This window comes from Arvicanthis niloticus, chromosome 9, assembly GCF_011762505.2.
Source record: "Arvicanthis niloticus isolate mArvNil1 chromosome 9, mArvNil1.pat.X, whole genome shotgun sequence".
NCBI classification, from domain to species: domain Eukaryota; kingdom Metazoa; phylum Chordata; class Mammalia; order Rodentia; family Muridae; genus Arvicanthis; species Arvicanthis niloticus.
The window spans coordinates 45,514,202-45,532,871 of NC_047666.1; the positions used below are offsets into that span (position 1 = coordinate 45,514,202).

Genomic DNA, 18,670 nt, shown 5'->3' on the forward strand with positions numbered 1-18,670 from the left:
TTTGCAAACAACTCAAAAGAAGCAAAACCTTTGAAGTAACATATTTGGGATTCATTCAGCTATGTACAAGTAAAATATTGAGCCACCTGTGAAAGCTAGCCCATTGGTCCACTTTTTGTAAGTAAATATGAGGACACAGCCACTCACACGAGCACCTCATGTTATGTCAGAGACATGAAGCTGCAACACAGACCATAGAGTCTTCAATTGGAACATTTACAAGCTAACTGCTTTGAAACTATATGACTACTTAACTGTTTCCTTCTTCTTCCTCTTCTTCTTCCTCCTTCTCCCAGGTTTATGTATTGTTGCATTTTTTCACCTGCTAGAGACCAATCTTTGCTTTCAGTTTGAATAAAAGAAATGAAATTAATGACACACTTTCTAGTGGAAAATAAAAGCATATTAAATTTTCAACGTAACACACCTGGGCTACTTTGTGTTTCTGATATATATGTTAATTACCAAATGGCTTGCAAAGCTGGGGGAAGCACTCAGTGCTCAGACACTTCTGAGTGCTACAGTTTGCATGTGCACATGCAGGGGTGCCAGCAGCTGGATGTCTGCAGATCAAATGAGTGACACCAACTGCGAATTGCTATTACACTATTTGACGGTCGCTTCTGTGCGTCTGAATTAGAGTTCTAATTATCTGTTGGATGCTTCCATTTCTTCTGTCTTGCTCAGCTAAGCCAGTACTCATAGACCCTACCAAGGGCCTATGTAAATAAAAGTACATAAAGAACCTTTCTTGACCTCAGGGTACTTACAAAATAAATTTTAAAAAACATAGTTGATTGGTGTATGTATTACACAGACGGCATCTGACAAACATCAATCAAATGGGAAATTGAAGAGCAATTTGAATGTGTCAAAGACATCAATCTTGGAAGATGCAGGTTTTACAAGATGGTAAAAAGAATGAGAAGGTTTTTTCCACTGGAGAAAACCTAAGCAGTCATGAGGAAAAGAAGAAGACTAGAGGTTGGGTTTTGTGCGGGTTTGCTGGAGACACCAGGTAACAATGGACTTCTCGATGCGATGAGCTTTGATTTAGAGAAGTACTCTTTTAGGATTTTGGACAGAGTACAGAAAAATATGCCTTTAAGGGACAGGAAATCCTGGAGGTTAGAAATTCACTTCAGAGGCTTCTACAAATGCTCCATGAGAGATGATTATAACAGATGGGGTAAATGTCTACTCAGGAAAATCAGAACTGCACCTCTCTTGATTAAATAGATAAATCCTTTATGTTAAAGGGTTTCCATCTTGAACCACATTTACATTCACATCTACTCCCTAACAACGCTGAAGAAAATAGAAATTGTCGTTTAACTCAATACAGAATTCTAAAAGAAAGCCTTTTGAAAATTTTGTATCCTGGAACTCTATGTGTGGGACTTGAAAGCAGGAGCAGTTCCGTAGCTTTTTGTCACAAGAATCCTGAGGCTAGATCCTGTTCCAAGCAGGCTCATCACCTTTCCCCAGCCATCAAAAGTTGTTTATAGTTCTCTGTTCTCACCAGCAATCTACTTCTTCTTTAACAAATTAGCACCTACAGTTTATGAATTTCATCAAAATATGGCCCTGACACATACAACACATATGGATTTTTAAGCAGGATGTTCTTCGCCCAAGTGGCTTCTTCCCCAGCCAGTATAAATAACTGAGACCCAAAGCAGTTCAATAAGGCTCAGGTGGTTTGGCTGTTGCAGACGTAAGCTTCATCCCCTACCCCAGTCTCCTCAAACTCTCCTTCTATCACTCTCAGTGAATTCCAAGTACTAAAAAAAAAAAAATGGTTTGAATAAGCTCTTCATTATAAAGAATATCTTGGAGAACCACTGTTTGTCCATATGCTGTGGCTGTGCAGGACCTAGGAGGAAGGTGGGTCCCTGTCCTATGTTCATGAGACTCAGTACTGCAACCTCAGCTTCTAACATCCACAAGGTATCTCCAGGTACTTTGAATTACACTCCTATTAGACACCTACCTTTCTTTCTATGCCATTGAAAGTCTTGATGATCTCTGCTGAATGGAGTTTAATTTTAAAATATATGCAAAGTGCTGTGCCTGGGCTAAGAGACCATTAGCTGGTTCACTAACCATAATTTTTTAAATGTTATGTGTATTAGTGTTCTAAAATGTATCTCTGTGTACCACTTCTATGCCAATGCCCACCAAAGCCATAAAAGTGTAGGTTCAGTGAGAGATACTGTCTGAAAAATTTGGATTTTTGATTTCTTTTAAAAAATACAAAACTATAAGAGTTTTTTTAATGACAGGTGTGGGATATGGGTATTCAGCAGCTGACTATGATTTGCCTCATTCTATGGTTGGGAGTGAGGGTAGGAGACAAGATTTGCCAGCTGAAGATACTTCTGCCATTGTGTGACATTTGGAAGTCTGAGGTCTTGAGTGTATGTAAATGCTAGGGCCCTGAGTGTTAGTGTTGGTTGGTTGGTTGGTTGGTTGGTTGGTTGGTTGGTTGGCAGTGGTGATGATCATAGTGGGGGTGGGGGTGGTGATAGTTGTGGTAGTTATGGTTGTTGGTGATGATGGTGGTGGGCTGTTGTCTGCCATTGGTTACAGTTTGTTAAGTAGTCATACGCAAAAAAGAAATAAGAACAAGAAAAAATTAGATATCCTGACAGTGAAGATCAAACTTGCATCAAGGAACTCAATGGCCCTACTCAGCAGGCAGTAGTCTAAGGATAACGTCACTGCTTTCCAACCTCTGATTTTAATCAGTGATATCCTTTCCTTCCTCTCTAACCTTTCTTCCCTTAATCTAGTATTAGAGAATTGAACAGGGGGATGAAAACAGATGGAGAAGGGTGAAAGAAAGAACCCACAAAGTAGCAAAGGCCAGCTATCTAAGAGTCCATCAGATCCCCTGGGACCTGAGTTGTGAGCCACCATCCAAGTGCTGGAAATCAAACCCATATCCTCTAGAATAACAATCAGTGCTCTTAACCTTGGGTCATCATCTCTCCAATCCTGTAACCATATGTAATTCTTAAAAGTTAGGTACTGTTCTAGACCCTGCAACTCATACATGCAGTGTTAGCACTCCTGAGGCATATGGTCAAGCAGAGAAGCAGATAAACAGTTGGCTACATCTTCTAGTACACAGGTTCACAATGAGACCCCAGAGATATGTTGGAACAACTGATTGTGATCCCTTCATAGAAGAGATAATGTTGGCTATATATTTCCAAAGAATGATTGTCACAACTCAAGAATCAGGAAAAATAAGTCCACAACATGTTGATGTGGCCACATGAACTATTTGTATTGCTTCTTATACATGCACCAGAATTAGATGACGGCACCAGCCAGGGATGAGGTCAGGAGATCTGTGAAGCCCAGAGGAGTGCTGGCTTCTAGGTCTAGGGAGGCAACTCTGAAGAGGGAACTATACACATAAAATAAACCTTGTATGGGGGCAGCTCTCCTGCTCTCTCTTCTGGTCCAATGTCTTAGGTAGAGGTAGGTGTCCAAAATGGTGTCTCTATGCTTTGTTTGCAAGACTAGAGACAGAGAATGCTTGGGGTTGGTCATTCCCATCTCTTATTCTTTCATCAGGCAGCTTTCAAGTTGTGATGTTCCTAATAATTTATCAAAATGTGGTATATAGACCTACAGCAGAAGCCTACTTGAGATTTGCTGATCTTGCAAATTCTTGACTCCACCCCAGACCTGCTAAGTCAGACCAGTGTCCACTATAGAGAGTTCTTAGTACTATTTTCATAGATTCTTGGTCAGTTAGTTGATCAAATAAACACTTTGTGTCTTGTAGCAACACTTCCGTTAGCCTCAACTTCCTAGTCTGACTCCTAAAGCCAACTTGAACTTTTATGTGATAGTCTCCTCTGTGTTACTGAGCTCCTCTGAGTCTGATATTCAGCTCATTACCCTTTTCTAGAAGTTGGCCTTCCTCATCCTCATTTAGTCTATCATATATAAGGGGGAGCAGTAATACATATGACTGTGACACAGTACAACTTGTAAAGAGCAGAGAGACAGTGAGAATCTGGTATGGTGCTCTGACCCTTCAGAAATGATCCAATATTGGCAGTTGTCCATGACTGTTGTACCTTTCATACTGAGCACAGAATGGTGGATGGTTATATGCTACTGCATAAAAGCCATGGAAGGGATACTTGGAACTCCCTGTGCATCTCACCCAGATTATGAAAACTGACTCCAGCAGCTCTATAAAGTGTATAAAAAGTGGGCCATGGTGTGGATTTTCAATGCCTTTGTCTTTTTTCCATTGTCTCAAGCTCTTCAGGGCTATATGCAAAATCAACACCATTAGGGTTCCTTCTGTCACTCATTATTCCTCTTCCGAACACATAGTTGTGTTTGCTTCTATATTCAGCCCATTGCCCATAAAATATACCTATAAATATAGCTTCATCTGAAGATATTTAGTGAATACATTTCTGTACCATTGTTAATATGAAATGGCCTATAAGAAACTCTAATTTAAGAGATTAGGGTTGACTAAGCACTAGTTGACCAATAAGTTGTCATAAAGGCTCTTTCATCAAACATCACTGTGGGAAGTAAATTTTAGGTCCAGCAATCACTTCCATAGCAGAATTAAGTTCAATGTCTTTCTCAATTCATTTCCAGAGTGCCTAGAAGCCTTGACAAATGTAATCCTTGAACAAGCTCCTGTCTTCTCTCTCAATAGGGAATGATGTCTTTAGTGTGTATGTTTGCATGTGTGCATGTGTATGTATATGTAGGGCAAAGGTCAGTATCAGGGGTTCTCCCCAGTCACTGTCCACCTTAAATTTTTAAAACTATATCTCTCAGTGAACCTAGAAACAACCTATTTGGCTAAACTGGTTGGCCAACAACTCCCATGGAGCCTCTTGTCTTGGTTTCCCAACTCTACAATTATAGGCATGTGCTGCTTGCACTATTTTTGTCATCGTTGTTGTGTTTGTTGTTATTTTTCCTTGATGCTGGTTGATCAATCTCAGGCCCTCATGCTTTATCAACTGAGACATCTCCTCAACCCCAGGCATGATGACTTAGTGCATGTTTTTAAACTTACTTTGGCTTAGATGTTTCCTTGAACAGGCCTATGAAACATAGAGACATCTGGGACATATTATCCCAGATATATCCGTGTCACCCTATGCCTTAAGACATAGGCACAGTTCTAGGAAGAAAAGTATTCTAGGACTCAAAGGGGAAAAGCAGCATAAAATGGTGTCTCCCACTTGCTGCAGGAAAGGCAATCTTATATTTGAGTTCACTCTGGATGAGTTCCACCCTTTTCTTCCTGTCAATGTAGCTGAGTGCTATCACTGGCAATTTAACCCAAAGTAAGCAAGTGTGACCTTAGCTTGAAAAACTGTCTCCTGTGCAAAAAGTTCAAGGTAAGTCATGCAAATTGCAAAGACACACTGGTATAACTAGGCAACGTGGTGCTCTGTATAGGAAAGCAGGGGCCCATGCCCAGAAGAGTCTGTTGCTCTGTGAGGAGGTTTGGGTGAGGTATGCACATTTTAAGAGATGGCACATTGATGACTCATGCTTCTGAATGTGTTGGTGACTTGTAATCAAACTGAGTGGTCATTTGAAATACCTCCTTGCCAAGAAATATCAGTCCTTGCTCTTATCACGGAGTCCTGTATGAGTTCATCTCAGAATGTCTCAATACCATCAAAACATGGAATTCTCCATGACTTCAAATCCAACCTCTTCCACACAATGTACAACTTCAGTTTTGGTTTCATTTGGAGGTTTCTGCAAAACAAAGGATCCTTTTTACATGTCTTATAAAGAATATTTCATCTTTGATTTTTTTTTGTTTCTTTTCTTTCTTTCTTTCTTTCTTTTTTTTTTTTTTTACAGTTGGGTTGAAGTACTTTTAAAGAACAATAGTATGTTTAGAAACTAGGAAAGTCAAGTGGGAAGAAGAAAATGTGTCTATAAACTTATTTCCCAGATATACCCTATTGCATCTCCTCAGCCCTTATTGAAGCGTAAAGCTTTCTTTTACAATTGTTATGAATTAACAGGGACGCACAGCTTTATTTTTTTGTTGTTGTTGTGGGTCTTCTGTCATTGAGATATATTACCCTAGCCCTTGCATAGGTATATGAGTTTTTTTCTTTATAACATCATATAATATTTTAAGTATTTTTGTATTTAGGAGATTGTGGTGGTGGTGGTGGTGTTCAGGTGTTAACCCCAAAGCCTTGTACATGCTATGTAGGTATTCTACTCCTGAGATACACTCCAATTTGATGTTATTATTTTTAATATTTCCAAAATATCCCACTCACTGATTGCAATAATATAAATTTGAGGCTAAAGATGTAGTTTGGCTAGTACAGTGCTAGGCTAGTGTATACAACACCCTGGGTTAGATCCCCATCACTGCAGAAACCCAGTAATTCCACCACGTTAGAGGTGGAGGCAGGATTTTGGTTTTTCGAGACAGGGTTTCTCTGTGTAGTCCTGACTGTCCTGGAACTCACTCTGTAGACCAGGCTGGCCTCGAACTCAGAAATCCGCCTGCCTCTGCCTCCCAAGTGCTGGGATTAAAGGCGTGCACCACCACTGCCTGGCAGAAATTTAAGATAATACTCAGCCATACATCCAATCTAAACTATGTGAGACCAGGTCTCAAAAAATAAAAAGGTTCTAAGTTGGAGCATTTGTTTTATCTAATTTTGGATATAACACATAAAGCTAATGATAATTATAAATTATTTTAAAAATATCACCTATAGTAGATTGTCTTATTTTCCCTCATGTACTCATCCAGAACACTTTCAACAAGAGTTTCATTTCACACAAAGTGTTATATATTAGGAATAATCTGAAAAACACAACATAAATGGTTCTGAATCACAAATACTTTATAGTATATAGTGGGCATAATGTGGGGGAAGAAATCTCTCTGGTTACTACTGCTAAAAGTCAACTAAAAACTCATCTCTAATAAATTTAAAAACTTAGAGTAAGATCTAAAAAAAAATTGTAACTTTCTATTGAATACTGTAAAATAATGTCTATGTTGAAGTCTGAAGAAATAAAACCGTGCTTAGCAACAGCTCCAGGGTGGCCGTTTGTTGGCTTCTGAGGTCTGTGATTTTGAGCATTCCTACGGAGTATGGAGGTGTAAGTCACAGTGAGCCCCTAAGCCCACTGTTTTGAATCTTTGGCTTCAGACAAGTGTTTTTGTTATTATTCCCCAGACTAGGCAGTGTAATAGCGACCCCCACAGCATTTGCATTGGGCTTATTTGAAGCAATTTTAAGAGGATTTACAGTGTGGGATGGAATGTGTAGAGTCTAAGCAAATGCTGCACAATTTTACATCAGAGATTTGAATATCACAGCTTTTGACATCTGCAAGCGGGTCATGAACCATGTCCTTACCCTCATCATTAAGGATCAGCTCTCAAAATAGCTTTATTCTCCACTAGTAAGGTTTTTCTCAGTGGTCATGGTACCAATGGCAGGAATGGACCTTCTTTTTCTTGGATCAGGGTTCTTGGAAATGGGAACCGCACTAGCCCCAAGTTGGGGCGGCCAAAATAAATGTTGCAGCCCAGGCAAAATGTTGAGGCCCGGGCCAACCCACGTTTGGGTGGCCACTGTATCCGGCCCAAGCTGCTGCTCCGGTCTGCAGGTCCGGCTTCAGCAAGAGCGAGGGTGACGTCAGATTCTACCTAATGTCTGAGATTCGTCTCTCTCTAGTCTGATGTCTCCCTAATGTCTTCTCTCTGCTGTGTCTCCCTAATGTCTGAATTCTGATCTGTTCTGCATTTTATTTGTCTCACTTCTAAGCCACGCCTCTAAGTTACACCTTTAATCATGCCCTTAGGTCTTGTCTCTAACTCTGATCTCTATACTTCTAAGTGTACTATTAAGTCACACACCTTTAATCTCACACACCTTTAATCTCAAGGTATCTAAACCAAGATTATCGGAGTGTTCTCAGCTGTTGTAGGCTATTGTAATTTAAATCTCATGTCAGGGTATATGGCTCAAGATGGCTGCAAAGCTGATAGCCGCTTTCTGCTAAAAGTCGGCCCCCAACAAATGGCTAGCTGCTGCATTTGGGTAGGCAGGCTGGAACACAACACGGCTGTAGTCCAGTTGTGGTCAGCTCTCTACTTGCTCACACTCTATCATAGGTTGAAATTTTAGGCCATACTACTGGTAACACCATATAGTATTACTTTTTGTTCAGTCTTTAATTGTCTGTTCATGTTTCTCTCTTGCATCTCCTTTCTCTACAATCTTTCATGTAAAACTCTGCAATGGATGCACAGAGTAAGTTACCCTGAGAAGCCAGGCAATCTTGACATTAATCCTATGCATATTCTGAAACCAGCTTGTCTACTCCAAGTCATTATTCTACACACATGACTTGATTTTAATTATCAACAATCCAGAAGCCCAGAAAGTAAGCTGTTAAACCAGTTTCATTCACCAGTGTCAGCAAATTAGCAGAAGCTTTCCAGGGTCTATAGGGAAATTAGATATCAGTCTTCAAATGTCCCATTAAGAGAACAGGATAAAAGGTGGAAGTGTCACTTTTGACTCCAGTCTGATTTCCTCTGAGACAACAAAGAGGAACAGTCACACTTAAATGAACAGAGGTAGATCTACACTTGGCTTGTTCCTTTCCAAAGAACCGTATGTGAGCCAGCATGGGTGGGCTGTTTTTCAGTGAAGAATTCAGGGATCAAACACAGGACACCATGACTCTCTGGCCAGTATCAATTCTTTACTTCAGTAGTTTAGTAACCTACTGTCTATATGTCATTCCAAACTGAAACTACAAAGGAATCTAAACAAACTTTGGGGTTTGCTGAAATTAGCCATTTTGGTGACTTTTTCAACCTCTGTCTTCCTCTATAACAAGCCATGAGATGCTTCATCAACATTGGTTAAAGAAAGATCTAAGTCTATTAGGAAAGTTCCTGTATCCAAGTCAGATGTTAGTAAATGAAGCACAATCTGGTTTATTATTTCCTTTTGTGAATAAAGTTTTAAGATACAGCCATGCTTATTCATTAATACTTTGTCATAGACACACTATAACAAAATATTCTACCATAAATGGTTATTATGTCTTTATCAGAAGAGTTTGCTGTCCTCTATCTCAGTAGCCAATCTACTGAAAGATAAGGTCAATAGAGTTCAATATAACAGAAATATACAGAAAATCTTGAAATGTTGCTAATAGAAACTAAAGACCTCAATATATGGACAGGCTGACAATAGGATTAGAATATTGCTACCCACCCCCCAAAATTAACCACAAAAATTCAGATTTACCAGAGACTTTCAGTTTCCTGCCTTTAATCCCAGAATTCAAGATGCAGTCAAAAGGATCTGTCAGTTTGATGTCAGCTTGGTCTACATAGTGAGTCCTAGTTGAGTTAGAACTACATAGTAATATCTTGTCTTAAAAGAAAAAAATTTCCCTCTGCCTATATTCCTCCCATCTTCTCTTACCACTCTTTTACCCCTTATAGAAAACTGATAGGTGGGCTCTAAAACGTATGTAATAATCCAAAAGATTAAAGCAAAATGTCTTGGAGGGATCGATTTTAGACCTCAGCCTACATGGTGTCAATGTTACAACAGAGCTACCGTCGTCCTGAGAACATTGTTTTGTCAAGATCTCATCTGTTCCTCTTTTGTACAGGACAGGAGCTTAAGATTCCCATTCTTCGAGGAATTACCAGAGATCAGTTAAAAGATAGTGTCTATGAAGTGAAAATTCAGGTTTAAATGGTAAGAGGCCTTATCATTGAATAACACCTTTCCAACATGTAGAGACAATAATAATATCTATAGCTAATTTTATACACATACACACACACATATGAGAGAGAGAGAGGGAAAGACAGAGAGACATACATACATACATACATACATACATACATACAGGTATTAGTTGGTAAATGTATACATAGACATACAGAGGAATCTTGATAACCTGATAGTCATCCCTGGGCACTTAGGATGTCACCTCTTTATGTCTTTTAATATTACCTCATATTCAGTCACCACAAGGAGATCTTCCATGTTACTTTTTGGAGCTGGAACTGGTGGAAACAACCTGGTCCATAGGCGACACCTGACAATAGGGAAGGAGCTGGGTGAGCATAAACAATCCACTTGCCTAGATTTCTACTCAAACACTGAGACAATTAGTTCCATGTGACTGTGTTATAAATTTAGATTCTCTGTTGGCTAAGATTTCTAAACACTGTCATCATTGAAGATCTTGGGGTGCTACCAGGCTGGGATGTGGCTTCTGAGGTCACCAGGGGAGAGGAAGTCAGAATTTGTTCACGTTGTTGCTCATCGCCAGGCCTGACCTCTGAAGATGGTCAGCAGCAGCTCTCTCTCGGCTTCTTCAGTCACGGGCTCACTCTAGCTTTCCTCCTTCAGCTGTGATAATTTCACAGTTCCCTCTTTTCTTTCCCATCCCTCTGAGCTGCTGCCTATCACCCACACTCAGCATCTAAATATAACTTGGTGATGAGTAACACCCATTTAATATGGCAGTTACATCGTAAATTCTTAGGCTAAACAGAACTTTGCCTTAGTGATAGATAGAAAGAGAGGGGTGGGTGTGGGGGAAATCAGATGTAGCCACTTGCAGTCCACAAGGTGAGATGTGAGATCTATGCAGCCTTTAAAGAATTTGCACTTGACCTAAGGACAGTTACCTCACTGGACCAAGAACTTGAAAGACAAAACAGAGGTCAACCCCTGACCACAGAGGCCTATATGGGAAGGCAGTGTAGTGACTTCAGACTTGGTTGGACCTTTTTATAGGAGATGACAAAAGACCAGCAAGTGTAGAAAGGGGAGCCATGAAGGAAAAGAACACAGTGGCCAAAACCTCATTAGAAATTAAAATAGTCAGCAGATTTGAGGAGTTGAGGTGGCTGAGGACTGTGTCTTGTGTAGTTGCTGTATGCCATGTTTTATTTTTGTCTCCTCTCTCCCCTCCCGGTAAAGACATCCTAAAACAGCGTGATGTTAGTTTCTCCTGATAAACAGAAGCCCTGTGTAAGGGCTGCATGGCAGACTGGAAATGCAGCCCTGGAATGGAATGGTTACCTACACTCTGCAGATGAGTGAGAAGATTAATAAGACGAAGCAGACGGCTGTTGGGAGCACGATGAGATGCCATTCTACCCAGGGCTTCCTTTCCTTTCCTGGTGCGAGGGAGAAGAGAGAGAAAGCAAAGTCAACATCAAGGAGGATAAACTAAAGAATGGAACTTCAGAGGGTTTGGATTTGAATTGAAGGTACTAGGTGATGCTGGCCAAGGAGGAGCAACTGAGCACTGAGCCTCAGATGCCTCATTTGCCAAAGGAGCTGACACCCAACCTCACAAGGTTGTTATAAGGGGAAAGAAAACCATGGCACTAAGGGCTTTGCAATTATTACTGATTTAAGCCTGATTAATTCGGTCAATCAGCCAGTGTTTCGGAGCCTACACCCATGCTATGCCATCTTGGTGCTGGTGCTTAGAACTTCAGAGAGTTAAGTGGAAAAGCTGCAAAAGCACAAGGCTACTCGATAACCTCACCCATGTACAGTGAAATCTATTTCTATAGTGAAATCTACCTACTTGGAAATGAAACTTACTTGTGAAGGAAGTACCAGAAAATAGTTATAGTTAATGCCAGTATCAGAATCTACAGTAAACACAGTATGGCTGTAATTATCCTCAAAGCCCCCCTTCCCCTTGTTTCCCACTTCACAGAACAGGAAGTAAAATACTGTCATTGTCAGCACAAGAAGTGTTTTGCATAGCTCTGTTCTCTAATGTGTTCCTATTCCCTATAGAGGAGACCCTTCTATGACCTTTACAGACTACATCAGACTCTGAAAAACAGGATGGAATGAGGGGAGAGGGAGGTGCTTGTTTGCCTGTTTAATTTCAGGAATGCAGTCCTGAAAAATCAAAGGTCTCTGGCTAAATGGTGCTAGTGGAAGTAGTGTCCGTTTGTGCTCAGCTGCTGGACTCACTCTCACAGACCAGAAGCAAGTCCTGAGTTATAGTCAGCTCTCTTTCCTAGGGAGAAAGCTGATTTATTTATTTATTCATTCATTCATTCATTCATCCATCCATCCGTTTAGTAAGTATCTGTTAGGCTCTTGTCAAGTACACAAGTTACTGTGACTCAGTGATTAAGAGAATGCATTTGGCACCTCCCATCCTGGAGCTTGAAGTCCATCAGGGGAGATCTGCAGAAAGCAAATAATGACTCAGGCCATGACGTGAGGACAGCTGTACTAGGGATGCACTGTGGCAAGGTTCAAACTATGTTACACCAGGATAAAAAGCAATTAAAAAACAATCCTCGGTTTGCTGGGCGGTGGTGGCGCACGCCTTTAATCCCAGCACTTGGGAGGCAGAGGCAGGTGGATTTCTGAGTTTGAGGCCAGTCTGGTCTACAGAGTGAGTTCCAGGACAGCCAGGGCTACACAGAGAAACCCTGTCTCGAAAAACAAACAAACAAACAAACAAACAATCCTCATTTGCCAGGATTTCTTCTATAAAACAAGAAATGCACGTAAAATGGAGATTTTTGAGCACTTGTTAATATCCCAAGGCAAAAAAAACAAAACAAACAAACAAACAAACAAAAAAACCCTTCAAGTCATTCAAAGCCCACACACTATTCAGTTATCACAGGAGAGAGATGTCTGGATTTAATGCTGGCAGTTCTTGCCTCTCCTCATCTCTTCCCTGTCCTTGGTCTGGTTTCTTCTCCACTTTCCCAAAGCTTTAATCTCCTTAATCTCTTCTTTTCTGTTTTCAAATGTTCATAGAATCCTTTATCTTGTCTAAGCTACAACCCTGCTCAGCCATCTTCCCTAGCTATCACCAAATGTTGTCTTTTCTCACTGCTCAGTCTGGTTTCTTGAATAAAGATTCAGGATTCTGTGTCTGTGGAATCCATTCCCCTAACTGGGCTGCCTTGTCTGGCCTCAGTGGGAGAGGATCCACCTAATCCTGCAGGGATTTGCTGTGCCATGGTTGGGGGATACCCAGGGGAGCCAACACCTTCTCAGAGGAGAAGGGGAACAGGGAAGGGGGAAGGGACTATGTGTGGGGGCAGCAATTAGGATGTAAAATGAATAAATAATGGAAAAAATGATTCAGGCTCCTGTATTTTCATACCTCAGAAACTCCCGTTATAGTCATTGGAAATGTCTTTCTAGAAAACCCCAAGAGACCCCTTGATTCCTGTCTTAACTTTATGTCTACTGATCTCTCCCCTAAATCTCTTCTTTTCCTTTAATATAAGATTCGTGGCAAGGTCTCGTGTACTCCTAGACTGGCTTCAAACTCAGTATGTAGTGGAGAATGAACTTGAATTTCTGATCTTCCTGCCTCCACTTCTTGAGTGTGCTACCACATCTTCTTTATGTCCTGCTGGGGATTAAATCCATTGCTTCCTGTATCCTAAACAAGCATTCTACCAATTGAGGCATATCCCCAGCCGGTCCTTTTAAAAATGTTTTGTGTGTGTGTGTGTGTGTGTGTGTGTTAATTTCTAAAAAAAAAATCATAGGACTCATTATGCCATTTTCATATATGTTACATAATATACTCTTATCGGACCATTGCCAATCTCCATTTTGAATTCAACTGTCCACAGCTGAGTTAAGGGAAGCCATGGCCCTTTACTGAAAGGACCCCATTCTTCTATGGCACTGCCTTCCTTTAAAATTGCAGCAGGCTCCGTTGCAGTGCCTCCCTTGGCCATTTCTTATCGCAGTCTGTTCTTTGAGCATTGACAAGTTTGTTTGTCAGACCTTCACATTTTAATTCCATAAAACCCCCAAAGTCGTTCTTTTTCCTGACACTGCCCTGACTCGTAGCTCTAGGTTTAGACTATAAAATCCCCACAGACCACACTCACTTGTGTACTTTGCAAGCCTGAGAATAGTCACAACCAAATTCGTGTTCTTCATTTCATCAAACCTGTTGTCAGCCGGGCATGAGGCTGCCCAGCTGTAATCTCAGAATCTGAATGGCCAAGGTAGAAGTGGGGTGAGTCAGAGACACCCCTTTGCCAGGGCTAAAAGAAGTGAGAGGCTGTCTCAAAACAACAAAAGAAACGAAAGCAGTCAGTAATTACTTCTTTTACCAGCTTTTTCAGTTCAGTCTCTGTCCTTTCAAGACCCACACTGTATCCTTGGAGACATAGATTATTTCTAATTTTTTTTTTTTTTTAGAGCTCCTGGTCCTTCCTCACACCCTCAGCATACCTGATTCCTACATACAATCATAAATGTAAGGCTTCATGCTTCTGACTCCTGCACCTGTCCTTGCTTAGTCTAGAGACCTGGCTTCCAGATCCAGCTCGCAGTGAAGCCAGACATTTTGATCGTCGCATCTCAAACCAAGTTATAACACAGGATCCTGCAAATCTGCCACACTCCAAACAACTTTTTTTTTCTGGTAATATTCATTCTATCCAGGCCATCATCACTTCCTTACACACCCTTTAAACAAGACTAATTTTTACAAAAGCAGTATATTTTCACCTGCAGTAGTTTGGAAGTTATAGAGTACAAAGATATAAAAGTCATCACTCACAGGGATGAACTAAAAACTTATTCACTGCACATATTTTATATGTACATTTTGAGTGGCCACATACCATGTACACCATTAATTTAATCCCAGAGATCCCTGTACAGATATAGAAACACTAAAACAGAGAAAGGGAGTGAAGTCAACTGAGGACTGATAACTTCTGTCAGTCAGGGCAACAAGAAACAAAGCCTAGGATCTAATGTAGGGTTCCCAGCGCATTCCTCTCCATCTGTAACACTGAGGGTGTGCTATGTGTACAGGCTTTACACTGTGTATTCTGACATTTCTTTATGGAGTGTATTCTAGGTGTTCTTCACTCATCCTATTCTAGGTGTTTAATTACTTCGGTGTACTCTCGGCATTTCTTTGTTATCAAGAACCACCCCCTGAGCATCATCACCTTTGTGGCTGGGTGTAATTTTACTGTAGTAAAAGCTTGTTTTATGTCATAGGTGTATTTTTGAAGCCTCCTCTTCATTCAACAGTATTTGACCATGCTTTCTTGCATTGAATTTACCTGTCAAGGTATGTTTACTTTGAGGCGAAGCTCACAATGCTTGTGTTCTGGAGGGCGAGTTCTACTCTTCACACGGTGATGTGGAAATTAAACGTGTACACTGTGTCTGGCCACTCAAAAGATTCCTTCCAAACACTGGTCATGACTATGCAGGGTTGGCTGCTCTGCAAATGTCCAGTGTCCTTGACATTCCCAAGCTATAGGTGGCACTGAAGCACTTTATTAAAATCCTGAGCCAGAGCTAGAGAGCTGGTTCAACAATTAAGAGCTTATACTGCTCTTGCAGAGGTCTGACGTTTGCTTTCCAGCATCCACACGAGGATGCATAGAACCATCTTATGGCTCTGGCGTCATGTCATCTGGGCCTTTCTGGCCTCTGAAGGCATCACACACATGTACACAAACATACTCATACACACCCTCTTAAGAAAATATCTTTAAAACCTCAAGGGTTTTTTAAAAACATTTTTGTTGCTGGAGACAGCATACCATGACAGGGTCTGTCAGCAGTAGGCTGGGATGGAGACATCTCAGTATCCAGCAGAGCTATTTATAAAAAACAGTTGTTCCCATTTCTCCTAACCTTAGCCCCGGACAATGGCTGTATAGATTTCATTTGTGTGTGACTGCTTTTCAGTTGGCCTTGGTGTGCATAATTATTCTATTATATCTGACTTCCTTACTTCTTTCTCCTTCTGCTCTGGTGAATTCTGTGAAACTAGATGTTCCTTGACGTAATGATTCTTAAACAATTAAAAATTGAGGCATAGGGCACAGCACAGCACAGTCCTAATGGCCCAGGTGCATGCTGTGTGTTCTCATCTTGGAAACAATGCAATAACTGCACAATGGTAGTTTCAGATTAATGCTTGACTTGTAAAGAGAGTTTGAAGAAATTATTAGAAAATGAAATAGAGCCAACATTGGGATCCCAAGGAAGGAAAAAAATCTATTGAAATTATGAAGTAAGTTTTGCACAACATTTAAGAGTGGTTATTGGATAAGCAAGTGTAGAATATATAAAATCTTATACTAGTAAAACTAAGTCAAAACACTGGGACTCTTAGGAGAGTCATTGTGTGCAATGTGCAGAAACAGAACTACTAAGATAAGGGTTAACTTGATTCTTTCTGGCCACTGCCTGGCAGCTTTGCCCAGGTCATTTATCATTAGAGCTTCACAGGAAAATGTAAGTAGCTGACCTCGGAGCTGTGAGCTCTGAAGTATAGTAAGTTAAAAGTTAATGTTTAAATAATGATGTTTATTATTATTTTGGCTACAGGCCTGGGAATAGGGAAAGCTTGACACTTTGGGGAATAATTGTAATTGTTCATTCTTTGTGGGACATGATTATTCTTTTCAATTTGATTTGGAGATGATCATACAGTGTCTTTTTTTATACCTGCTTTTGGAGTATCAATAAAAGACGGGGGCAAGAGAAAGGTGAGAGAGCAAGTGAGAGAGCATGTGGCAAGCATGTGAGGATCAAGTGGAGAGCATGTGTGGTGAATGTACCCAGCACGAGAAGAGCATGTGAAGAGTGAGTGACGAGAAAATGTGAAGTGTATATGGAGAGTGTGTGTGTGAGTGAAAGCAGAGTGCATGTGGTGTGTGTGAGGTGTGTGTGTTGGAGTGTGAGCACTCAAGAAAAGAAAAGTGAACAGGAGAAAAGTGGAGTGCACAGGAGAATGCAGGGTGTACAGCCTCAAACAGAGAGAGAGAGAGAGAGAGAGAGAGAGAGAGAGAGAGAGAGAGAGAGAGCAGAGAATGAGAGAGAAGAGAGAAAATCTTTAAGCCTTGAAAAATTGCCTGTCAGTTTGTACCAAAAACTAGTCTGTGTATATTTATTTTGCGCCTTCCAGATATCCTTGCTTCCAGTTGAGAACTCCGATTCTGTGTTGAGGCTGGACCCCGACATTTTGTGTCTGTTGTAAACAGTCATTTGCACACATTGGAATAGTAAGATGTGCCTATCACACCAGCATTTGAGAGGCAGAGACAGGAGGATTAAAGCAAGTCAGAGGCCAGACTGATCAACATAGCAAGTTACAGGTTAGTCAGGACTGCATAGTATGATTCTGTTTGTTGTTGTTTTCTTCTCCTAAAAAAAGGCATTGAAAAATCATTAACCATGTCGTCTATTTGTTCATACCTATGTTACAAAGACACACAGCAAAACTTTGAGTCCTGTGAAAGGAACAAAAAGCACTGTAACTGTTATCATGGTCACACACTGAGTCATTTGTGGCTCAAATTGTACAATATCCACTAGCCTGATCTGCCAAGTCCTGATAACAGTACCGGTTATCCTCTGACCATGATTACAAAAATCTTTTCAACTGACTTAGTCGCCTTATCTCCTATGTAGATAAGTAAAGATTCTCAGTGAACAAACAAAAGCCATGGAGGGGAAGACAACTAATTTTAGTTCATCCAACTAAAAATGTTCTCCCTACCTGGAAATTACTGCGGAGGAAGTATATTCACAGCCTCTGTTTGGAAGGAGTTAACCTAGACGCCTCCAGGCGCAGCTCCTAGACGACCAAATGAAGAGTAGAGCTCGTGCTCAAGAACACAAGCATTGTGAGCTTCACCTCAAGGAAAATTTACACTGACAGGTAAATTCAGTGCAAGAAATCATGTTCACATGTTGCTGAGTAAAAATGGCTTGTAGGTTACTATCGGTAATTATTATTTCTATTTTTTGGCCTTTTTTTTTATGATAGAAGGTTGTAGGCACCAAGGTACATGTGTGCACACCAAGGGACAGCATGTAGGAGTTGATTCTCTCTTTTCAACATGTGGGTCTCAGAGATTGAAGCAGGTCATCGTGCTGGACAGCAAGAACCTTCACCTAGAACCTACACCTAGCTATCTCACTAGTTATTTTATAAGGAAGGGAGAGAGAGAGAGAGAGAGAGAGAGAGAGAGAGAGAGAGAGAGAGAGAGATTTAATGAGTATTAAAAGAAAGAATCCAAACAAGAACCTTCAAACCTTCTCTTATTTGGCTGAAGGAGGAACAGGAGAGCAGATATCACCATTGGCATACATGTATATATACGGACTCAAAATTATTAAGCATTTCAGTACTCTAAAAGTTTGTCCTGGGATACATGATCTCAGAGCTTTCCTTTCTAATCTCCTGGGCAAGGCTTTAGGTTCAATCCTGAGGCTTGGGTTGGGAAGTGGGAATAGAAAGAAAAAATAATAAGAGAAAGTTCTAGGTAACTTGAATCATTTGTCTGACTTAAGGGGAATTTTTTTTTTTTTTTTACATGCTATTAATCACGAAGCCACAAATGTTTCTTAAGATGTGGTTGGGTACTCTCTGTTGATTATACAGACAGAATTTTTGAGAGGGAAAGTGTCATAGCCTACCTATGGAAAAGCCTCCGGCCCCTCCACCTCACTTCCGGGTGTTCTGTAGACCTGACTAACTCAGTGTATTTAGAGACCTCGGTCATATAATTCTTTAGACTTCTGGTTTTCATTTTTAACATCGCAGCTAGTTGACTGTAAAA

At 40.6% G+C, this 18,670-nt stretch overlaps 1 protein-coding gene across 1 annotated transcript in view; it reads right to left on the minus strand.

The window, feature by feature from the left end:
- Window positions 1-688: 688 nt before the first annotated feature.
- Window positions 689-18,670, minus strand: part of Il5ra (interleukin 5 receptor subunit alpha) — a 43,855-nt gene continuing 25,873 nt past the window's right edge. The window contains exons 11-13 of the mRNA XM_034512445.2: window positions 11,134-11,227; window positions 10,050-10,134; window positions 689-5,772 (exon numbers count right to left, since the gene is read on the minus strand). Of these exons, the coding sequence (XP_034368336.1) occupies window positions 5,689-5,772; window positions 10,050-10,134; window positions 11,134-11,227 (263 nt within the window). The 3' untranslated portion in view covers window positions 689-5,688. The remainder of the gene's footprint in view (window positions 5,773-10,049; window positions 10,135-11,133; window positions 11,228-18,670) is intronic.